The sequence below is a fragment of the Nicotiana tomentosiformis genome, chromosome 7 (assembly GCF_000390325.3).
Source record: "Nicotiana tomentosiformis chromosome 7, ASM39032v3, whole genome shotgun sequence".
Taxonomy (NCBI): Eukaryota; Viridiplantae; Streptophyta; class Magnoliopsida; order Solanales; family Solanaceae; genus Nicotiana; species Nicotiana tomentosiformis.
Genome location: NC_090818.1, coordinates 13,625,195 through 13,650,810, shown reverse-complemented (window position 1 = coordinate 13,650,810; position 25,616 = coordinate 13,625,195). Strand labels below are relative to the sequence as shown.

General features: G+C 38.3%; 2 protein-coding genes across 2 annotated transcripts; both read right to left on the bottom strand.

Moving 5' to 3' along the window:
• Window positions 1-1,714: 1,714 nt before the first annotated feature.
• Window positions 1,715-7,186, bottom strand: LOC104090380 (uncharacterized). The gene is made up of 7 exons (XM_009595452.4): window positions 6,343-7,186; window positions 3,883-3,999; window positions 2,969-3,147; window positions 2,764-2,857; window positions 2,550-2,627; window positions 2,326-2,427; window positions 1,715-2,060 (listed from the first exon to the last, which is right to left on the bottom strand). The coding sequence occupies exons 1-7, from the start codon at window positions 6,817-6,819 to the stop codon at window positions 1,923-1,925; spliced, it is 1,185 nt and encodes a 394-aa protein (XP_009593747.1). The 5' UTR covers window positions 6,820-7,186; the 3' UTR covers window positions 1,715-1,922.
• Window positions 7,187-10,284: 3,098 nt separating this feature from the next.
• LOC117275299 (uncharacterized mitochondrial protein AtMg00810-like) lies at window positions 10,285-10,653 on the bottom strand. The gene has a single exon (XM_033654587.1). It carries the CDS (start codon window positions 10,651-10,653, stop codon window positions 10,285-10,287), a length of 369 nt encoding a protein of 122 aa, XP_033510478.1.
• Window positions 10,654-25,616: the final 14,963 nt, after the last annotated feature.

Below are 25,616 nucleotides of genomic sequence, written 5' to 3'. Positions count from 1 at the left end.
CCATAAAATACTTATTTTGCTATAAAATATAAAAGATAGCTATAGAAAATAATATTTTAAAATGATTTTAGTTTATAATAAATAGGGTGTATACCTTTGTTATAGGAGGTAAAATTTTCTTTTTCAAATAATAGGGTGTTTTGCACAAATAGGATCATTCACTTAAAGTCTTGAGAAAATAGCCTCGGCTAAAATTGTAAAGCACGTTAGTTCGACTTGTGGGCTTCGGTCTGTCAAAGTGATTCAAAATAATAGCAAAAAAAACATACATTCTGTATGTTATATATAAAAATTATACAAATTTTATATATTTTTTTGGCTACTGAATTAAATAGTTTCCAACGCATGCTAAAAATGATAATACCCCATTACAGTATAGCCAGCATTTGCAAATAGTTAAAAAATAAAAAATAATCACAACTTAAGACGGCAAAATAGTTAAAATAAACACATGAACTTCAATAAATTTTCCCAAAGTGCAAACTGCAAGTAAAACTTGAGAACAATATCCTGAAATTCGAAAGTTATACAAGTAATTCTGCTGCTAATGAAACTCTAGGACAATGTCTGAAAATTTAAAACTTATATAAATAAAACTTGAGGACAATTTTGTTTCATAATTGCTCTATTTCTCGTTCTTAACAAATATTAATAAATGAAAAACATGTAAATTTGGAGTTGCTCAATCTCTTTTTTTTTCATTCGTTTCTTGTATGTGCAAAGAAGTAGAACAAGTGGAAAAACAAGTGACGGAGAAGAAGAAGAAGCCAATGTCTGCCGCTTTTTTTTAAGTTGTGTTATTTTTCAATTACTTTGCTAACACTGAATATATATATATATCAAATTGCACAGCACTAATAGTGGAAATCAATAAAAATAATCCCTTAGGTTTTATTTAAAAAAGAATTATCGGCCACCTAAAGAAAAAGCTTTCAATTTTTGAAAAAAAAAATTAGAAACTTCTTAAAGAAAAATAAGAAGCTCATGAAAATCAAGTAACGATTCCAAGAATATCAGGAGCTTCCCACATTTGCGCATCATAAAAGGACATGTACTTCTAGCTTTCCAGATATGCGACATAAAACTTCACGCAGTTTAGGTGCCGCACCCATGTCGACACGACACTAATATGAGTATGGATACGGATCTGGTCAAACAATTTTGGGTACTTTGACCACGACGAACGAAAAAATTCGATACGAAATACAATTTGATTCTGATTCGAAATACAATTTGATTCCTGGAATCAAAACCAAAACTAGATTAAATTTGAAGAAAATAGCATACCTTATCTAGAAAATCAATCATTTACTTATCTGCGACTTGAGAATAAAAAAGAAATCCACTTCACAAAATTTCTCATAATTTAGATATATTTTTATATTTTTAATTTTTTAAAATAATTTTAGCCGAATCTCCGCATCCGTTCTAGGATCCGTATCCACGAATCTTAGAATTTACATCTCGAAGGATCCGACCACTAGATCCGCACCTGTGTCCGAGCAACTTAGGTTTTATAGAATCAGGATAGGATTTAACAATCAAACAAAGCTGAGGCACCAAATAAAGAGAAACTACTACTAAGTTACGCAAATTAGGACTGGCTTTTCCAAAATCAGCATGGACTTTCCTCTTACTATATATAAATTTGGCTCAACAAAATGAGAATTTGCAGTGTATTTGGGAACGATTTTAATAGCAGAGAGGGAAAGAATAAAGAATAAAGGAGAACTAGAATACAACAACATTTCAGATTAATTTACACTTCTGAAACCTACAACTTAATAAACATGCATACTCTCTCCAAGCCGCGGTCTTTGCTCATTGTTTTGTGAGCAAGAGTTTGATCTCCTAGCAAGGGCAGCACGCCCTGCCACAGATACGTTATACAGATGCTACATCTACTAAGTTTCCACATAAAACTACCGTTTTTCATCTGGATTTAGAGAATTTAATCGTCTTGATCTCTGGTCCAGCTCTGCCATTACCGCTGGTTCCTGCTTTTTCCTCTGTTTCGATATAGTAGTGGTTGTCATAAACCCAACTTTATCAAAAGCAACCTGAGAAAATGGTAAAGAAATGATTCACTACAGAGTTTAACCATCTACCTGAAATTAGACTATGCCCATGCCACGACTGAGTTAGTGGTCTTATAGAAGACAAATATGTATCAAAATTTCAAGAATATTATGATTTTCTTAAGTAACATCATGCATCTTAATTCAGAACACTGAATCACGTATGCAACATTTGGGTCAACACGCTAGATGGATACTTATCCACATGAGCGTAAGACAATAACAGAGTCTAGTGAGAACATGTTACCGTCAACAACTCATCAGGATCAAAAAGGTGATGAGTGCTTCTTTGTATGATACTAATTACATCCCCGACATGATGCGCTACCAGCAACTCCTCTTCGTTCATCTACACTCATATACAAATTGTAGAACGTGCTTAAAATTTGAAATTCACGTCTCCAGAACCGAAGAAACACATGCATCACAAATGCAAAGTACACACATGACACAAATATGAAAGAATATTACCTTGAAAATTGCCAATGCTACATGAAATAGAACCTTACCACCTTCGTAGAAGAGGACATCCCATACCCGCAAAGTTGTCTGAAATGAATTAGCAGAGACAAAATTTACTAATGATTAACCAATTTTTAGCAGGTGTTTGCACATGGGTTTGGACAATCTATTTTATAGCAAAATCGGACACAAAATAGAAGACATAAAGAGAGAATTTTTTAACCTCAGAAGGCAAACTTTTGGAGAAAAGGCAGAGAAACCACTCAGTGCAAACAAGAGAAACATCAAATTCTAGAGCATCCAAATGAGCGGCTAGCCTGCATTTTTCCTCATCAATTTCAGAAAACAGTCTATAGTCATGCGAATCACAAACATCAGGGGAAAAAAAATGAAAAAAAAAAAAAAATGAAAAAAAAAGGTGCAAGTACCTTGGACATTTTTTGGTTAATAGATCCTTGAACACTCTTTGCTCAACATGGCATCCGGACAAGTTATTAGTATAACAATCACTAACCAATACGTTCTCTAAAAGGACAGCAAGCATCCAGAAAGCATCTTCTTCAGTTTTCATCACAAGCAACAATAATGCTGCAACATAGTTCAATCCCTGCCAAACAATCAACCCATTTAAATTAGTTTTATGGAAACGCATTTTCAAGTGATTTATCAACTACTACTGAAGAAAAAAGAGAACTGCTCGCTACCGGTTCCTTCCTCTTTTTCTCTATGTCAAGCACATTTAAAGCCAGTTTACGTCAAACATTATTAACTTGTAAGAAAAAGTTGGACGTTTTAGGCAGTTTGGTGGAGAACCTGGCTCTATTAAGCTAAATATATTAGTCTTTGAATATTAGTTCTTTGAGGAGTGCTACACATCACTTACACAATTAGACAGTAGCATTATAGCAACACCAGAAACTGCAAACTCAGTTTGCTCTTTGACTTCTAAACTGTCTAGGATAGGTGCAACTTGTAGGAAGCAGGAATTGGATTGAACTGTTTAGAGCTACACAACTGTCTATGTTGATTAAAAAAAAATCATCCTAATTTCCTGTCCTCAACTTTCAATTCTTTAGTAGCTTAGTTGAATATCCTTTTTGCTCCTATTTAAGTCAAAACAAGGACAGAGCTTTCAGTTGCAAGCTCTCAATTACAACATAACGTGAAGGAATCAATTGGTATCTCTCTAAGATATGCATAATCCAGCTAATAAAAGATAAGTGGCTGTGACAAAGGACAGCTAAGTTTTTATAGACTACATAAAGCATGGAAGCACGGAGACTTGTATCTGAAAAAGATAATTACAAAAGAATCTATCCTAAAACGAGAAGAATAATTCTACCTGGCAGTAGCCGACATCAGAATCTCGGAAAGAGTAGGCAACAAGAACCCGCCTAAGAGCAGCATGACCCTCAGGAGTGTCCAACCACGGGTGACCAGGAAAGGTTCGTGGGAGGTCCTGCAAGTAAAAATACAGAGTTAACAACATATAGTGGGAACAAATTGTTACGAAAATGTAATCTCAAAATTTTCTAAATTTCACCTCAAGCTTGCTAAAAAGCTGCTAAGGATAATCCTTGTCTTCCAAATCAAATGATTTAGTAATCCTTGTCTTCCATATCAAATGAACCTTTCTCACGGAGCTAAAAAAGTTGTACTTGGACTTTATTTAACATAAAAGCTAAACATCAAGATGAAGGCTGAAGTCTTTATATGCAAACTGGTGCCGCGCACAGTGAAGGAGGCATTGCATAGTTGGGCTCACATGAGGGGGGAAGAGAACTCTAAGGGCATGGAGTGTTGCCCCATTAGCAATTATGTGGGTTATTTGGAAAGAGAGAAATAGGAGGGCATTCGAAGGGGCGGAACAAGACTTTATTAAATTGCAAAATAGTCTTTTGTTTTTAGTTTATTTTTGGTGTAGTCATGAGGTCCCTATTTGCATAGAGGATTGGGCTTCTTTTGTTGAGAACTATATTTTGGTGTAGGTTCTCTCTTTTTAGTAAACGGATTGTATATGTGGTTTTCCCCAACTGTTAAGAAAATTATTTACCTTATCAAAAAAAATGCAAAGTGGTGCTTTACCATGCACCACGAGAAAATCTCACAATTTAATGTACTACGCTGAGAGAGCCACCAGCCCAAGTGCCCTTTAAATTCATCAATCTGGATTGAATCCTAACCAAATGAAATATGTCTATTCAAGTTTGAGCGTTGTATATAGCCCTATGTAGGATTAGCAAAATGGGACAAGCTCTTCGACTAATAAAAAGAACATTTGACAGACAAATTTCAAAACTACGGCAAATGAAAGCACTGAATTCTTGAAAACTGTAACAATAGTTCTCCCTTAGACATGTGCCTAAACTTTCGACACTTTGTTCTAAACCAATACTCAAGGCATATGCAGAAACAAATGAACCCTAAAAAATTCTCAACATAGTATATTTCCAATTTTTCACTGAGACTCAACAGATGCATTAATCACAGCTACATAAGAAGTTTAAAATTTTACAAGCTTACAATCCATGGCCTTTTTTTCTTTTCTTTGTTCTTTTCGTTAAGGTGTTTAATTGGATAAGACAAAAGAAGAAGCATAACTGCTATAAGTCCCAACTAAAGCTATTACGAGCAAAAATAATTTCTACACCTCAGTGTTGTCAAAGGAGAAAACCGTCAAAAGCGGTCAAGTCTATCGGAGCTTGAAGCGCAAAGCACAATTAAAGTGTGAGCTTTAGTTACAAAAGGCGCAACGAAGAAAAAAATAAAAATATATATATCATGCAAGAAAGCAGTGACAATTTCATTCATAATGATTTCCTCAACAATTAATATATCTTTTTGCCAATCATATTTATTGTTTTGTACTGCTTTATTCAAAATAGAACTTATAGGCAATGAGGTGCACACCTCAGTGCCTTGCCTACACTGAATCGCAACCTAAGTGAGGCGAAGCGCATACCCTGAGCTTTTTTGAGCTTCAGGGTTTAAGCGCGCCTCAGATGAGCCTTTGACAACACTGCTACACCTCAGCTTATACCCCTGCACTCAAATTCTTTAGTGTAACCCACTCTTAATTGCTCAAAATCATCAAAAAGAATACTGGCAAGACCTCCCTTCCCCTTAACTTTTGCTAATACCAAGAAGAAATGCCAAATCATTTTTGAGCAATTAGCATTTGCAAGAAGTTAATCATGGCACCATGATATTTTTCCTTTTCAAAATACTTTACATTAGAACCTTTTGAACCACTTAAAATTGTTGTATAAATGTATTTTTGAGTTCTCTAAATTAGCGTATGGCATCTTCAGAATCTATCATAAGATTTTAGAAGTCCCAAAACTTTGCCAGTGTGACGCAACATTTCAAAAGATAAAAAGTTCCAAATATCTAACATTCAAAAACATTTTTTCCCCTGATCAGTTCACACATCTAACATTCAACAATGAATTCCACCCCAAAAAGGGACAACAACAACATACCAAGTGTGATCCCACAAGTGGGGCCTGGGGAGGGTGTGGTGTACGCAAAGGTAGAGAGGTTTGTTCAGACCTTCGGAGCAAGAAAAGCGTTTTTTAAAACAGGTTTGAAAAAAAAAGGGACATCCTAATTATACTTCAAGACATCCTAGGATTTCTATCTCTAACAAAATGACAAAGTTTGCATTTAGAGCATGTATTACCACCAAAATATAGGCGTCGAAAGCATCCAACATGTTGTCAACACATAAAGTCTAGCTACAATAAGTCAAACTACAAACATTTCTAATATCAAAAGGTAACATTTTGAGCAAGAAACTCACATGATCAATCTGTTTGGTGGCAGGTGTGACCCTATCCTCAACAGCCATGATCAAATCTTGGTAATAACTTTCAGGAACAGTGGATTTCTTCTTAGCTGCACCTGATAGTGAAAACCACACCTTAGGCCTTAACACAGGCGGTATTCCTTTCCTAATTAGCTTCTTCAGAGTAATTGCATTCACCAAAGTAGACAATTTAAGGGATGTTTTTAGGGTTGATGTAACTTGTGTTTGCAAATACCAATTTGCACCTTTGCTAGCTTCTAATGCCCACCACACCTTACCCTGTTCCCTAACTTTCTCCCTAACCTCATTTAACACATTAACATCATCAACATTTCCTTCTACTGTAAACCCATATAGATCTTGGAATTTCACAGTAATATTTGCCCTTCTAGCATGAATACTTGGCCTCAAAATGTGAATTTGAGATTGGTATTCAAAGGCCAAATCTTTTCTACTTTGTGTTCCATACATTTTTGTGGGAAGTTCAAAGATTAATCAAAAGGGTAAGGGAAAATATATGCAAGAACCCAAATGGTCAACTTTTCAGACAAAATGAGAAAATCTAAGGCCTTTATAGAAATGGGTATCTGAGAATTTAGAAAAATCCCATTTTTGGAGCATCAGATTCTTGAAAAAAAACTGATTAAAAAAGGCAAATTTTGAAGCTTTGTACAGAGATTATGAATTAACATATGGATAAGATAACTAAGCCTTAAAGAACAGAGGAGAGGAAAAAAAATCAGATCTTTTCAGAGTCTAACACCCACAAAAATAAAGAAGGAGAAACTTATTAGGAACTTTGGATGATTGAAATGGAGGATTCAAATGCAAAGAAAACACACCCTTTTTTTGTAATCTTTATATTTGAGTGAATCAAAGATTTTTCAAATACGAGGAAATTTCGAAAAGAAAGATTTGGTGGCCTCAAAATAGATAGAAGGAGAAGAAAAAAAATAATTATTTAATACTTAGGGCTACCAAATAAGTTATTTTAGTATTAGTTATCTCGAAATTATTATCTCATTCTCCCGTAGAAACAAAAATAATATTATAATTCAGAATAATTAATTTCAGAATTAATTATACCGTAATTTTATCTCAATCAAATATGAAATAAATTTATCTCAAATTTAATTTTAGAATATATTATTCTTTATTACTGGTACCAAAAATTACAAATTTGATTTATTGTGACATTATAGCATTGAGAAAGTTTGTGGGGTGCCATGATGTTTAATGATTAATTTATGTGAGACAAGGTTGTGGTTTGCTTGGAGCCACTTACGCAAAGGGAACATTATTTATTAATTTTTATTATTAGTACCAATTTTTTTCTGCATCTTCAGTGTATCCAAAAATATTACTTAAAATATAATGAACCTACAGAAAACAAAAATATTTTATTTTTATTCTATTCACAGAAAAGAGAGCAGAACAAAAAGGGGCAGGCACACTCCGTACTTATTGGTTCTACAAACGTGACACCTCCTAGATATGGAAAATAAATAAATCTAATTTTTTTTTTTAACTATTCCAACCGTGAAGAAAAAAAATTGCAGCCTACATACTAGATATTACTCCAGTTAAGAATTTTATTTAAAAGAAGTTCTTTCTTATTTTGACATATCAATTTAGCCAATAAAATCAATCTAAATACACTTAAATAATAATATTTTCCCTTATTTAAATGTTCGAAAACATCAGTTCAAATATCTTTAAAGTGTTTGTAATGTTGCTTCAACCAGAATCAATTCAAGATTCTCCCGTAATTGCAATTAATCCTCTTTATGTTTTTTATTCATTAATAAATAGTCAAAAAATACTTTAACCATCCTGTATTATTATCTTTTTATTTTTTTCTTGAGTGGATGAAAAAAAAAAGTTCATTTCTTTTATTTCTCAATCATTTGAAAAGAGAAATCTGATTTTCTTTTTTATTTTACAAACATTAGCTACATGAAATAGATACATCCAAAATAGATGTAAGATTGTACCGTACAAGATGGGGCCATTACTCATCAGTGTATATCATGTTTCATTATTAAGAAAGAAAAATTCAAAAAGATATCCAAACTTTGATTAATGCGTCCACACCTACCTAATGTAAAGTCATCCTAAAACATCATAGCGTAAAATGCAATTATAGAGCTAAGACTATGGGTAATATTTAAAAATCGATTAAATCGATCGAATTATACCGTCGAATCGAATTTTAGGTTTCTTTTAATAAAATAGTAGGTTTTTATAAGAATTATAACTGTACCGATAATTCGGGTAAGTTTTTTTATTTTATGAAAATAAACCGAAATAATACCAAATCGTACCGAATAAATTTTTATGTTAAAAATATATTTATGTATTAAGTTTAAAAATAATAAAGCATTAAATTTTTCCTTGAGCCTTGGAATTATAAAAGCGGTTACAAGCCAACAAGTAATTAAACTCTAAATCTTAATACCCAAATTTATTATACTACTTCTAATGAAACTAAATTATTTTCAGCATATTCACTAGCAAGATACAAAGTATTCTAGCGAGTATGAGTAACAAACTACAATGTATTGAATATGTTTCCTTTCATATGATTAGATTTATCTTTTTAAATATTTAATTTTCTATAGACTTTATTCTTGAGTCTCGGCTTCGTTAATATCTTTCCACTCTTGTGATTTATATTTTTTTTGTCTTTGGTTAGTTTCTTTTATGTTACTGTAGAATAGTTGATGAATCTATACTCTGGCTATCTTTTATGTTTTCTTAATTTATCACCATTTAAACGGTAAAAATATCTAGAGAGTTTTACTATGTCCTATAAAAGTAAGTATGCTATCTCATTTAACTTATACTAGTGATTTTTATATGACATTTGAAAAAATACCAAAAACAACCGAACCATACCGATACTGAAGAGAAACCGACATGATTGGTACGGTTTTGAAAAATCTAATTTTGGTTATACATAATAGAATAACCGAAAATTTGTTATGGTATAAATTTTATAAAAAAATCAGTCGAACCAAACCATTGACACCCCTAGCTAAAGACAATTTTTGGCTAAAAAATATTTTTAAAAATTCTAAAAGAAAATATGTGTACAGTTATTGTTTTAAGAAAATATTTATCTTTTTCTCAAAAAAGTACGTCGTGGCAAATATTTTTCCGAAGATATGGAGAAAAAAACACCATCTTAGGTTTGAATTGGTTACTAGCCATTTTAATTTCAAGCATATGAAAAGATAAAACTTCAATCCTAAGCATTGTTAGCTACAAGGAGGAAATTTTTTAGTTTTTGCCTTTTACACAAGTTGTGTGAAAGTTGCCTATATTTGATAAATAGAATTTGTGGGATCCAAAGTTTTAATATATAAGATTTTCGGTGAAAAATATATTGTGGGAGGCACAAAGTAAAAAATGCTTGAGATTATAGAATGAAATTATCAATTTGTTGAATCTATACTCTATGAATCAAGTTTCATAGCATGCGATTGAATCTAGAGATGAATCTGACGAAATCTAGAAGAAGAAATGAAGAGAAGAGACGAAGAGAAAAATAGCATTTTTGCTTTTGTAGAAGAAGAAGAATGAATACAATACAATTCTGGAGGGCACTGTTCTATTTAACATAATCACGTGCTCTTCACCCTTTCTAACAATATGACCCTCAAAGTTCTTTTGTCTACACTTAGGTCCCTCAATTAGTTTCTTCACTAACTAACAACCAACTCTATCTAATGTTCTTGATACTCCCCCTCAAACTGGAGAATGAAAAGCATCGAACATTCCCAGTTTGGACATTAACATTTGATGTTGAGCTACACCAAGGCCCTTGGTCATCATGTATGCTAACTGTTCTCTTGTAGAGATGTAATGAATGGATATCAATCCATTTTTTATCTTTTCCCTCATAAAATGGCAATCAATCTCTATATATTTTGTCTACTCATGATAGATTGGATTTGCAGGTATTTGTAGAACTGCTTTGCTATCACAAAAAACCTTTACTGGCATCTGTAAGGACATATCAAATTCCTTCAGCAATCCAACTAGCCATACCAATTCTGCACTAACAGCTGCCATGCTTCTATACTCTGCTTCTGCAGAACTTCTACTTACTGTCTGTTGCTTCTTGGACTTCCAAGAAATCAGTGATTCACCAAGCTTAATGACATAGCATGTCACTGATCTTCTGGTGTTTGGGCAGGCTGCCCAGTCAGAATCACAATAGGCTGAAATCTCTTCTAATGATCCCTTCTTCAATAATATTCCTTTTCCTGGTGGCCCTTTTATATATTTCACCACTCTCATAGGTGCCTCTATGCGTTATTGCTTTGGATGTTGCATAAATTGACTTAGGACATGTACTGCAAAGCAGATGTCAGGCCTGGTTATGGTCAAATAGATCAACTTCCCAATCAACTTCTGATAGCCTCCAATATCTGTCAGCTCCTCATCTCCTTTGAGTCCTATATGCTTAACATAGTCAATAGTAGTAAGCTTTTGATTTTGCTCAAGAGGTGAACTTGCAGGCTTTGCACCACTGAGTCCCAATTCTGATATAAGCTCTAGTGCATACTTTCTTTGATTCATTAGTATGCCTTTATGTGATCTCATGATCTCAATTCCCAAAAAATACTTTAGTTCTCCCAAGTCTTTGAGTTTGAAAGACTTATGTAAGGTCCTTTTAACTTCATCTATCATATCACTGCTGCTCCCAGTAATCATCAAGTCATCCACATATACTAAAATGATCACCAAGTATGTTCGTGACTTCTTTGTGAACAAAGAATGATCATAGGCACTTTGCATGTATCCTGCCTCAGTAAGAGCATTAGTCAGCTTTATATTTCACTGCCTTGATGCCTGCTTGAGTCCATAAAGAGACTTAAGTAACTTGCAAACTTGAGACTCCCCCTGTCTATGGAATCCTTGTGGCAAAGTCATGTATACCTATTCATAAAGATCGCCCTGCAGAAATGCATTGTTTACATCCATTTGGAATAATTTCCAACCTTTAGAGGCTGCAAGGCTAATCACAGTCCTCATTGTGACCATTTTTGTAACAGGAGAAAAGGTCTCATGGTAGTCAAGACCTTCATGTTGTGTATAGCCCTTAGCCACTAAGCGTGCCTTGAACCTGTCAACCTCACCATTTTCCTTGTATTTGATTTTGTACACCCACTTTGAGCTAATTGCTTTCTTTCCTGGTGGCATAGCTATAATCTCCCAAGTTTTGTTAGCTTCAAGTGCCTGAATTTCTTCTTGCATAGCTTTAATCCATCTCTCTTCTGTAGAGGCTTCATAGAAAGTATTTGGTTCTGTGAGGGCAGAGAAACTGGTGAGGTATGCTTGGTAGTATTCTGGCAAATGTGTGTAGGTGGCATAATTGGAGATTGGATAGGCAATGTGTCCTGATGGCTTCCAACCAGTAACATAGTCTTTGAGCCAAATTGCTGGTTTTGTGCCTCTGGTGGATTTCCTAAGGATAGGAGCTTTTGCATTGTTAGCAGGTTCAAATGACTGCAATTGTTGAGTTGCTGCTTGTTGTTCTTGCAAATTTGCTTGAGTTTCCTCCATAATGGCTAGAGGTTCAGCTACAACATCTTCTGATGCATTTGGAATATCTGCATTTACTCCTGCTGACTCATCCAAATCTGCATCTGATGATTCTGCAGGGATTGCCTCTTTCTCCATACTTCCATTGCTTAACTCTTCCTGATTTGCAACAGGAACATCATCACCATATGTTCTTGGTACAATAGTGTTCATGTCTACTGGTGTAAGAATGAACAAACCTTCTTGACAAGCTTCTTCACCTTGAAAAGGAAAAACATCTTCTTTAAAGGTTACATCCCCGCTGACAAAGAAAATATTAGATTCTAAATCAAATAGTTTGTACCCTTTTGTGTCTCTGAATACCCTATCATTACTGCCCTTCTTGCTCTAGGAGCAAACTTATCTCCTCTAGGTAGGGTACTGGCATAACATAAACAACCAAATACTCTTAAATGATCTATACTTGGTTGTTTACCATATAGCAATTCATAGGGAGATCTTTTATTTAAGACCTGTGTGGGTATCTTGTTGATTAGGTATACTGATGTTCTAACACATTCTCTCCAGAATCTGACTGGTATATTACTTTGAATCTTGAGTGCTCTAGCCACATCCAGGATGTGCTTATGTTTCCTTTTCACTACTCCATTCTGTTGTTTAGCTAAAGGGCAAATCTTACAGTCCTTTTGCATCTCTAGCTTCACTTTATTCTTCAAATCCGGCAAGTGTTGCATAGCATGTGTAGAGACATGTCCTAGCCTTTGATGCCACAGTGTGGTTGTTACTCCTTCTTTGTGAAATGAACCAGCAGCAATAATATCTCCTCTACTAAGTATATAAAGTCCACTATCTTCTTTACCAATCCCCAGCACCCTGCCACTGTATAATCCCTGAAATACACAGAAATCAGGGAAAAAACATACAGAGCAGCATAAGTCCTTAGTCAGCTTGGACACTGAGAGTGATAAGTGCATTTTACCAGATGTTAACCACATAATTTCTCTTATAAAAATATATAAATTATCGTATTTTCTCCATATTTTTAACTTTATTTTGCAGGAACAATTATAGAAGAATTGTCGTGCGCAACATAAAAAAAGAAAAATAAATATTCAAGAAAAATACAACAAAGAAGTGTAAGATCAAGCTTTGATTCATTACTGACGTTACAATGCACCAAGTCTCGATTTTACATAATGAAATCGATGAAATCTAAACTTAGAATGATAGAATTCTCATCTCTGCAAATTCAAAATCAAGATTTGCAATGGAAATCTAGCATCAAATCGAGAATTCGAATTCTCATATGTGCAAATGCAAAATCTAGATTTGCCATGGAAATCTAGCACCAAATCGAGAAATCATTATGAAATTTTCTTATATATGAAGATGGTGCCCGATCAGAGGAGAGGATGGCAGTAGAGAGAAAGTTTAGAACTAGAAGTCTGAATCCTAATTCTTAATAAGCTTCTCTATTTTATTTCTTTCACTAGTATCGAGTTATCTTTTCTTTGAAATTACAATAGTGGTTTAGTTGTTTCTAAATAAATTGTAACGACCCGATAGGTCGTTTTACTTTTTAGAACCTCATTCCCCTAAATAAGACTTCTCGTACCTGCTTTTACTGAATTATGACTTGCGGGGATGGTTGGTTTGGGATTTGAGAAAGTCTGGGTTAGAATCGGGACCCTTGGTTCCTTAAGGTTGGCTTAAAACGCTAAGTTTGACTTCGATCAACATTTTAAGTAAACGACCTCTGAATCGGGATTTAATGGTTCCAATAGGTTCATATGATGATTTCGGACTTAGGCGTATGTTTGGATCGGGTTTTGGATGACCCGGGAGCGTTTTGGCTCCCAATAGTGAAAGTTGGTTCTTGAAAAACTTTGAAGTCCTTTAAATTTGGTTTGGAGTAGGTTTTGGTGATATCGAGGTCCGAATGGAATTCTGAGATCGGGAATAGTTCCTTAATGTCATTTAAGACTTGCACGCAAAATTTGGTGTCAATCTGAGTAGTCTAAGTATGATTCGATGCGTTCGGAGCGATTTAGAAACTTGAAGTTCAAGTTTGATTCAATTTGGTTTTGGGGTGTGATTCTTGGTTTTGTTGTTATTTTACGCGTTTTGAGAGTTGAACAAGTCCGTATTATGTTTATAGACTTGTTGGAGTAGTTGGACGGGGTCCCGAGGGGCTCGGGTACGTTTTGAACCGCCTAGAGTTGAGTTGAAACACACCAGATTTCTGCTTTTGGTTTCCTATCGCGTTCGCGTGTGCAGGACCGTGTTCGCGGAGGTCTGGGTCCTCTAGCCTTCGCGTTCGCGTGACCTAGCCTGCATTCGCGTAGAAAAGGCTAAGCTGGGTGGCCGCTGTTCGTTCTTCGCGTTCGCGAAGAAACCCTCGCGATCGCGTATGGTAGGCCAAGCGAGCCTCCGCGTTCGCGTTGCTCCCATCGCGTTCGCGATGGGTAAATTTTCCTGGGCCTGGGCCATTTGCCTTCGCAATCGCGAGGCCTCTCCCGCGATTGTGAAGAAGGCAGACCTGGGCAGAAACGTTTTAAAAAACGGGACTTAGGCTATTTTAGCTTATTTCTTCCATTGTTGGGCGATTCTTGGAGCTCTTAGAGAGGAAATTTCACTTAGCACTTTGAGGTAAGTAATTCCTACACAATATGAGTTAAATACATAGTTTAAGGGTAGATTATAACATGTAAATTAGTGAAAATCATGGGTTAGGTGAAAACCTAGGTTTTTGATAAAAATGAGATTTAACCACGAAATTCGTTATGGAATTTAGTAAAAATCATATATTTATGTTCCTAAGGTTATGGGTAACAACTTTCTTTAAACATTTTCGGAATCCGAGCATGTGGGCCCGAGGGTGAATTTTAGGAATCTTGCAATTTAGGTTGGGTAATCACTTAAATGGTATAATTATGAACCTTTGAGCATAGATTGATTAGTTTATGTAATGTTTGACTAGCTTCGAGTCGTTTGGCGTTAAATTTGGAGATTTGAGCGCGTTCTTGAATTGGGAAGTAGGCTTTGAGACGAGGTAAGTCTCCTTTCTAACCTTGTAAGAGGGAAATTACCTCATATGTGAACTAAATTAATATGTGTTGTTGTTTGTGGGGGGCCACGTACGTACGAAATGATGAGAATCCGTACGTAGCTACTATTCCTGTTATGTCCGGGTAGTCTTAGGCTTATACCATACCTTGTTGATATTGTTATTGCTTTATGTATATCGTTTGCCTTGAGAAGGGCGGAATGGAGTGTGCTTATTAAATGTTTCAAAAAGGAATTGGAATTGAGGAAAAATAATGGAATTTTAAAAGTTTTCATTTGAATGTTGTATTTTGAAAAGAATGGGAGAGTACTATAAAAAATATTTATGAGATCTTTGTGTAACCGCGTCGCATGTATGATTCGCGAGCGGGGTAGTTCCTTAAATTTATGTTTGACCGCGTCGCATGCATGATTCGTGAGTGGGAAAAATAGATGCATCTATGGTTCGCGCCGTTCGACCCTCGGCAGTGCACAATTTAAATATTTTGTTGGATCGGACCGTATGACCTCAGCATAATTGTGCATGCTAATTATTTGGAAATTCTCCATGATTTATTCTGCTTAAATGCCTTGAAATGTAAGTTGCTAAATAGTATTACTGAAATTTATGTTATAATTATGAAAGAAGGACTTATATCTTCCTGTGTTGAACTGACAGTATCATTCATGATATCCCTGCTTAGCATAGTACTTGAATTATTTTATTATTGGCCTAGTAAGTGTCAAGACGACCCCTCGTCACTACTTCTTCGAGGTTAGGCGGGATACTTACTGGGTACATATTGTTTATGTTCTCATACTGCACTTATGTACTTAATTGTACAGGATCTGAGGCTGGTGCATCTAGTTACCCGCCCGGCGCGCATACTTGATCTTGGACCGAGGCTTCACAGTGAGCTGCCCCTTCTGAGTCGTTCAGCAGCATGCCTGAGTTTTTCTTTTGTTTTTATCTGTCTATTCTGTTTCAGACAGTAGGATAGTCATCTTTTGTATATTCTACTATTGCACACATACTTGTGACACTAGATCTTGGCACGTATTAGTAGACTTTGGATTTTTTTGGGTTGTAATTCAATAGTTATAACTGCTTTCAGATGTTTTATTTACCAAATGTTTTAAAATAAGTAAAGCTAAATGGGAAATCACTAAGTTGTTCACTGCGGTCTTGTCTAGCAACGGTGTTAGACGCCATCGTGGCCTGACATGGAGTTGGGTCGTGACAACATGGTATCAGAGCACTAGGTTCACGTAGGTCTCACAAGTTATGGGCAGGCCTAGTAGAGCCTTGCGGATCGGTGCGGAGACGTCCGTACTAATCTTCGAGAGGCTATGAGGTGTTAGAAAACTACTTATTATTCATCCCCTATCATACAATTGATGGTATACGAAATTTCCTTCTCCTATTCTCTCACATATGGTGAGGACGCGCACGGCGGATGTTCCAGACCCTGGAGGAGCTACTGCCCCCGTTGCTAAAGGCCGAGGCAGAGGCCGGGGGAGGGAACCGGCCCGAGGTAGGGGATGAGGGCGTCCCAGAAATGCCCCAATGGCACCATCAACGGATACGGTAGAGGATCCCATTATTGAGGAGCAGGACAAGGTGCATGCCGCAGAGCCAACCACGGTAGATTTCAGGACAGCACCGGGCTTTCAGGAGGTCATAGGCCATATGATGCAGTTCATGGACACCATGACTTAGGCAGGTTTATTTCCAGCGGACCCAGCCACATCTCAGGCAGGAGGGGGAGCATAGACCCCTACTGCTCAGGCTTCTGGGCACGCAGCTACGGTATATCAGACTCCGGGTGCACTACCCGTGGGCGAAGCCCAGCCAGTTGCGGCGGCTGCACCTGAGCCTAGACCGACTGCGGACGGCGATCTGCAGAAGTTATTGGACGGATGGACTAGGTTACACCCTCCTGTCTTTCGGGGCAAGCGTCATGAGGGATCCCAGGATTTCATTGATAGGTGCAGGGACAGACTGCACAACATGAGGATACTGAAGTCTCATGGGGTTGACTTCACTACTTTCCAGCTGGAAGGCAGGGCCCGTAGATTGTGGCAGTCTTATCTTCGTGGCAGACCAGCAGGTTCTCCTCCCATGACTTGGAGCCAGTTCACACATCTTTTCCTGGATAGGTATATTCCACCCTCCGAGAGGGAAGCGTTGCGGTATCAGTTTGAGCAGCTTCAGCAGGGTCAGATGTTAGTGACCGACTATGAGGCGAGGTTTTGTGAGTTGTCTCGCCATGCACTTATGATACTTCCTACGGACGCAGAGAGAGTGCGGAGATTTGTTGCGGGACTGCACCCCAATATTCAGGCTAGTATGGCCCACAAGGTTGAGATGGGTACTGGTTATCAGCTAGTAATGGAGATTGCTCGGAGGATTGAGGGCTAGCGCCAGAGAAGTAGAGAGCGGATGCAGCAGGACAAGAGGGCCCATTTCTCTGGAGAGTTTAGAGATACCCCGGCTAGGGGCAGAGGTCAGATCGGGAGGGGTCATCCTAGTAGACCTACATATTCAGCACCACCACCTCCTCGAGGTGCTTCGGCGTGACCCTATTTTAGTGTTATGCGAGAGAGTTCTTACCGCCCACCAGTTCATCAGGGTTCTTCTAGTGCTTATTTCAGTGCCATGCAAGAGAGTTCATACCGCCCACCAGCCATTCAGGGTTCTTCTAGTGGGTATTCAGGCCATCAGGGTTAGACTTCGGGGCAGCATTCTATGGTACCGAGAGGTTGTTATGAGTGTGGAGATATGGGTCACATGAAGAGATCCTGCCCCAAGCTTCGGGGCAAGGCAGTACAACAGGGTCAACAACCCATGATTTCAGCTCCAGCAACCGCACCAGCCATCCGGCCACCCAGAGGCGGAGGGCAGGTGGGTAGAGGTTGTCCTAGAGGTGGAGGTCAGGCAGGCGGGGGCCAGTCAGGTGGCACCCCAGCTAGATTCTATGCATTTCCGGCCAGACCAGATGCAGTGGCCTCAGATGCCGTGATCACAGGTATCATTTCTATCTGCGATAGGGATGCTTCGGTGTTATTTTATCCAGGATCTACCTATTTATATGTATCATCTCTGTTTGCTAATTTTCTGGATGTTCCTCGTGAGTTCTTGGGTACTCTTGTTTATGTGTCCACTCCTATGGGCAATTCTGTGGTTGTGTATTGGATCTATCGGTCCTGTGTGGTCACATTCTGTAGTTACGAGACTAGGGCGGACCTTTTGTTACTTGATATGACCGACTTTGAGGTCATCCTTGGCATGGACTGGTAATCCCCATACCACGCCATCCTTGATTGTCATGCCAAGACTGTTACCTTAGCGATGCCAGAATTACTGAGATTGGAGTAGAAGGGTTCCTCGGTTAGTACAGCTAGTTGGGTCATCTCTTTTTTGAAGGCTCGACATATGGTCGAGAAGGGTTGTTTGGCTTATCTAGCTTATGTTTGGGACACCACCGCAGACTCTCCGACGATTGATTCAGTGCCAGTAGTTCGGGAGTTCGCCGATGTGTTTCCTTCTGACCTTCCAGGCATGCCTCCAGATCGTGATATTGATTTCCGTATTGATTTGGCTCCAGTCACCCAGCCTGTATCTATCCTACCCTACCGTATGGCTCCGAAAGAATTGAAGGAGTTGAAGGAACAACTTGAGGAGTTGTTAGCAAAGGGGTTTGTGAGACCAAGTGTATCACCTTGGGGTGCACCAATGTTATTTGTGAAGAAGAAAGATGGGACTATGCGGATGTGCATTGATTACCGCCAGTTGAACAAAGTTACCATCAAGAACAAGTATCCGCTGCCGCGTATCGATGATTTTTTAGACAAGTTGCAGGGTGCTAGGGTGTTTTCTAAGATCGACTTGAGATCGGGGTACCATCAGTTGAAGATTCGGGACTCAGATGTTCCGAAGACTGCCTTCCGTACCAGATATGGTCATTATGAGTTTCTAGTATATCCTTCGGCTTGACTAATGCCCCAGTGGCATTCATGGATTTGATGAATAGAGTGTTTAGGCCTTATATTGATTCCTTTGTTATTGTCTTCATTGATGACATCTTGATTTACTCACGTAGCATGGGGGAACACGAGCAGTATTTGAGAGTGGTACTTCAGACATTGCGAGAGCAGGAGCTATATGCTAAGTTCTCCAAATGTGAGTTTTGGCTAGAGTCCGTGGCATTCTTGGGGCATGTGGTGTCAGGAGAGGGTATTAAAGTGGATCCCAAGAAGATTGAGGCGGTTCAGAGTTTGCCTCGTCCCACTTCGGCGACTGAGATCAGGAGTTTCTTAGGGTTAGCATGCTATTATCGCCGGTTTGTGGAGGGCTTTTCATCCATTACAGCACCTTTGACTAGATTGACCCAGAAGGGTGTTCCATTTCGTTGGTCCAATGATTGTGAGGCGAGCTTCCAGAAGTTCAAGACAGCTTTGACTACAGTACTAGTTTTAGTGTTGTCTTCCGGCTCGGGGATGTATACGGTATATTGTGACACTTCACGCGTTGGCTTGGGTTGTGTATTGATGCAGGAGGGGTGAGTTGTTGCATATGCTTCGCGTCAACTGAAGATTCATGAGAAGAATTACCCTGTGCACGATCTAGAGTTAGCCGCGATTGTTTATGCTCTTAAGATATGGAGGCATTATCTGTTTGGGGTGTCATGTGAGGTTTATACCGATCATCACAGCTTACAACATTTGTTCAAGCAAAGGGATCTCAATTTGAGGCAGCGTAGGTGGCTCGAGTTACTGAAGGATTATGACATCAGCATTCTTTATCATCCGGGCAAGGCAAATATGGTCGCGAATGCCTTAAGTAGGAAGGCAGAGAGTATTGGTAGCTTGGCATTTATTTCAGCGGAAGAGAGGCCACTAGCTTTAGATATTCAGTCCTTGGCTAACAGACTTGTGAGGTTGGATATTTCAGAGCCCAACTGAGTTCTTGCATATGTTGTTGCTCAGTCTTCATTATTGGGGTAGATCAAGGCCCGACAGTTTGACGATCCACACTTGGCAGTTCTTAGAGAGACGGTACTACAAGGCGGTGCCAAGGAGGTTTCTATTGGAGATGATGGTGTTCTGCGACTCTAGGGCCGTCTATGTGTTCCTAATGTCGATGACTTGAGGGAGAGGATTCTAGAGGAGGCACATAGTTCTCGGTATTCTATTCATCCAGGTGCTACGAAGATGTATCATGACCTGAGATAATACTATTGGTGGCGGCGGATGAAGAAAGACATAGTGGAGTATGTAGCTAGGTGTCTAAATTGCCAACAGGTCAAGTATGAGCACCAAAGGCCAGGTGGCCTATTTTAGCAGATGACTATACCTGAGTAGAAATGGGAGCGCATCACTATGGACTTCGTATTTGGGTTGCCACGGACCTTGTGGAAGTTTGATGCAGTTTGGGTCATTGTCGACAGGTTGACCAAGTCGGCACACTTTATTCCAGTTGTGACTACATATACTTCAGAGAAGTTGGCCCAGATTTATATTCGGGAGATAGTTCGGTTGCATGGTGTGCCTGTTTCCATCATATCAGATAGAGGCCCTCAGTTCATCTCATATTTCTGGAGGGCCGTACAGAGTGAGTTGGGGACCCGTGTAGAGCTCAGCACAATGTTTCATCCACAGACCGACGGGCAGTCAGAGCGGACAGTTCAGATATTGGAGGACATGCTGAGAGCATGCGTGATTGACTTTGGGGGATAGTGGGATGAGTTCTTGCTATTGGCCGAGTTCGCTTATAACAACAGTTATCAGTCCAGCATCGAGATGGACCCGTTCGAGGCTTTATATGGTCGGCGATGTCATTCTCCCATCGGGTGGTTTGAGCCCGGCGATGCTAGGTTATATGGTACTGATCTGGTAAAGGATGCTTTGGAAAGGGTAAAGTTGATTCAGAAGTGGTTTCGCACAGCGCAGTCCAGACAGAAAAGTTACACAGATCAGAAGGCGCGTGATGTATCATTTATGGTAGGTGAGAAGGTTCTCTTGAAAGTCTCACCGATGAAGGGCATTATGAGATTCGGAAAGAAGGGCAAGTTGAGCCCAAGATTTATAGGCCCATTTGAGGTGTTGAGGCGAGTTGGGTAGGTTGCTTATGAGCTTGCTTTACCTCCCAGCCTATCAGGGGTTCATCCAGTTTTTCACGTGTCTATGCTCCAGAGGTATCACGCCGACTTGTCTCATGTGTTAGACTTCAGTACTATTCAGCTAGATAAGAGCTTGGGGTATGAGGAGGAGCCAGTTGCTATTGTTGCTAGACAAGATCGCTAGTTGAGGTCCAAGAGGATTTTTGCGGTAAAGGTTAGGGGCCAACCAGTCGAGGAGGCGACCTGGGAGTCCGAGGAGGACATACGGAGCAGATATCCATACTTATTCAGCACTTCAGGTATGAATCTAAACTCGTTCGAGGACGAACGCTTGTTTAAGAGGTGAAAAATATAATGACCCGACCGGTCGTTTTGCTTTTTAGAACCTCGTTCTCCTAAATAAGACTTCTCGTACCTGGTTTTGCTGAATTATGACTTGCGAGGATGGTTGGTTCGGGATTTGGGAAAGTATGGGTTAGAATCGGAACCCTCGGTTCCTTAAGGTTGGCTTAAAAGGCCAAGTTTGACTTCGGTCAACATTTTGAGTAAACGACCTCGGAATCGGGATTTGACGGTTCCAATAGGTTCATATGATGATTTTGGACTTGGGCGTATGTTCGGATCGGGTTTTGGATGACCCGGGAGCGTTTTGGCGCCCAATAGTGAAAGTTAGTTCTTGAAGAACTTTGAAGTTCTTTAAATTTGGTTTGGAGTAGGTTTTGGTGATATCCAGGTCCGAATGGAATTCTGAGACCGAAAATAGTTCCGTAATGTCATTTAAGACTTGCACGCAAAATTTGGTATCAATCCGAGTAGTCTAAGTATGATTCGACGCGTTCGGAGCGATTTAGAAACTCGAAGTTCAAGTTTGATTCAATTTGGTTTTGGGGTGTGATTCTTGGTTTTGTTGTTGTTTTATGCGTTTTGAGAGTTCGAACAAGTCCGTATTATGTTTATAGACTTGTTGGAGTAGTTGGATGGGCTCCCGAGGGGCTCGGGTGCATTTCGGACCACCCGAAGTTGAGTTAAAACACACCAGATTTCTGCTTCTGGTTTCCTATCGCGTTCGCGATGAAGGATTTGGGGCACTGTGGGCTGGGGAGCTTTTGCCCTTCGCATTCGCGTGCGCAGGACCGCGTTCGAGGAGGTCTGGGTCCTCTAGCCTTCGCGTTCGCGTGACCTGGCCCGCGTTTTCATAGAAGAGACTGAGCTAGGTGGCCGTTGTTCATTCTTCACATTCGCGAAGAAACTCTCGCGATCGCATAGGGTAGGCCAAGCGAGCCTCTGCGTTCGCGTTGCTCCCGTCGCGTTCGCGATGGGTAAATTTTCCTGGGCCTGGGCCATTTGCCTTCGCGATCGCGAAGAAGGCAGACATGGGCAGAAACTTTTTAAAAAAACGGGACTTAGGCTATTTTAGCTCATTTCTTCCATTGTTGGGCGATTCTTGGAGCTCTTAGAGAGGGAATTTCACTTAGCACTTTGAGGTAAGTAATTTCTACACAATATGAGTTAAATACATAGTTTAAGGGTAGATTATAACATGTAAATTAGTGAAAATCATGGGTTAGGTGAAAACCTAGGTTTTTGATAAAAATGAGATTTAACCACGAAATTCGTTATGGAATTTAGTAAAAATCATATATTTATGTTCCTAAGGTTATGGGTAACAACTTTCTTTAAACATTTTCGGAATCCGAGCATGTGGGCCCGAGGGTGAATTTTAGGAATCTTGCAATTTAGGTTGGGTAATCACTTAAATGGTATAATTATGAACCTTTGAGCATAGATTGATTAGTTTATGTAATGTTTGACTAGCTTCGAGTCGTTTGGCGTCTAATTTGGAGATTTGAGTGCGTTCTTGAATTGGGAAGTAGGCTTTGAGACGAGGTAAGTCTCCTTTCTAACCTTGTAAGAGGGAAATTACCCCATAGGTGAACTAAATTAATATGTGTTGTTGTTTGTGGGGGCCCACGTACGCACGAAGTGACGAGAGTCCGTACGTAGTTACTATTCCTGTTATGTTTGGGTAGTCTTAGGCTTACACCATGCCTTATTGATATTGTTATTGCATTATGTATATTGTTTGCCTTGAGAAGGGCGGAATGGAGTGTGCTTATTAAATGTTTCAAAAAGGAATTGGAATTGAGGAAATATAATGGGATTTTAAAAGTTTTCATTTGAATATCGTATTTTGAAAAGAATGGGAGAGTACTATAAAAAATATTTATGATATCTTTGTGTAACCGCGTCACATGTATGATTCGTGAGCGGGATAATTCCTTAAATTTATGTTTGACCGCGTCGCATGTATGATTCGCGAGCGGAAAAAATAGATGCATCTATTGTTCGCGCCGTTCGACCCTCGGCAGTGCACATTTTAAATATTTTGTTGGATCAGGCCGTATGACCTCGGCATAATTGTGCATGCTAATTATTTGGAAATTCTCCATGATTTATTCTGCTTAAATGCCTTGAAATGTAAGTTGCTAAATAGTATTACTGAAATTTATTTTTTAATTATGAAAGAAGTACTTATCTCTTCCTGTTGTTGAACTGACAGTATCATTCATGATATCCCTGCTTAGCATAGTACTTGAATTATATTATTATTGGCCTAGTAAGTGTCAAGCCGACCCCTCGTCACTACTTCTTCGAGGTTAGGCGGGATACTTATTGGCTAGATGTTGTTTATGTACTCATACTACACTTCTGTACTTAATTGTACAGGATCTGAGGTTGGTGCATCTAGTTACCCGCCCGGCGCGCATACTGTATCTTGGACCGAGACTTCACGGTGAGCTGCCCCTTCTGAGCCGTTCGGCAGCATGCCGGAGTTTCTCTTTTATTTTTATCTGTCTATTCTGTTTCAGAGAGTAGGATAGTCATCTTTTGTATATTCTACTAGTTGCTCATATACTTGTGACACCAGATCTTGGCACGTATTATTAGAATTTTGATTTTTTTTGGGTTGTAAATCAATAGTTATAACTGCTCTCAGATGTTTCTGTTTGTTTGCCTTAAAAATTCTTTATTTACCAAATGTTTTAAAATAAGTAAAGCTAAATGGGAAATCACTAATTTGTTCACTGTGGGCTTGTCCAGCAACGGCGTTGGACGCCATCGCGGCCTGACATGGAGTTGGGTCGTTCTAAATAAATTTTAATATAGGAAATTACTCTAGTTTCTGCTTTTAATTAAATAGGGAAAATTATTCTTCTTGAATATTTCTTTCTATTTTCTTATTTAATGGACAAGAATATTTTCATTGTTAGTACTAATTTCAGTATGGAGTAATTTTTCTTGTGTTGGGATAAAGACGAATCTTAATATTTCTATATGATAGTAGATGTTATTCCTCAAATTCACATGCTTGAGCTAAAAAATTTTATTTAACTTTTATCTGCTTTTACAATTAGACGTTATTGATTTATTAATATCTATCTATCTTATACTACATATTAACTATTTATTAATTCTGCAATCGAGAGAGGCGAATAGTGTAATAATCAGTTATAACAAGTAAGGTAACCGAAAGGGACTTACTAACAAGAGCGTGTTTTAGTTCAATCATATATTTCTGGTTCTTCAATATTACTAGTTTGAAGATTAATCTGTATAAACGAGAGGAGTGCAATTAATTATTCAACTTAAGTAATAATATATATATTTGTAATCGTGAGAGGCATTTATACATTTTTGAGAAATAGAATTTGAATAATAATAATTCTATTATATAATAGAAATATTAAGTGATGTCAAGATCCCAACACCTTTTTATTATATTTGTGAAAAATAAAATATTTTCTATTGCTCTATTTATGCATTTTTAGTTAGTTAATTTACAACTCAACTCTTTCTAATTTTTTCAAATAGTAATTAAAACAAGAAACGTCTGTAGAATAGATAAACCAATTTATGTGGGTTCGACATCTTTCTATACTATTATTTGACAGAGTACGAGTTAGAATTTTATATACGCTAGACACTCGCCAAATTTTTGGCGCCGTTGCCGGGGATTGGCTAAAATCTAATGCATATTAATTATTTTACTACTAATTTGAGATTTTTTTTAAATTGTCTAATTATTTTAACTTTTCTGCAGAAATTTCAGAAAGTGTATGACCCGTTCCTCTTCTAGAGAACTAGTCAAATACGATCGTGAAATTGAAAAATCCTTGCGCTTGTTGCGAAAAGAACAAACCTCACGATCTCAAATTTTCTCATCAGAGGAAATGGAGAACGATGAACTCAATAACCAATTTTCACCACATCAAGTAGAAGAACAGTTTGATGAGGTGGCACCGCGACATGATAGAATACTTAGAGATTATGCAAGGCCAGATCATTTTGAAGGAGAATCAAGTGTGAGGAGACCACCAATTGCAGCAAATAACTTTGAAATTTGCATAGGCTTGATTCAAACTATTCAACAGTCATGTCAATTTACTGGAGATGCAAGTGAAGATCCTCACACCCATCTAATTGATTTTCTTGAATTAGTCGAAACTTGCAGGTATAATGGAGTTACAACAGATGCTATCAGGTTGC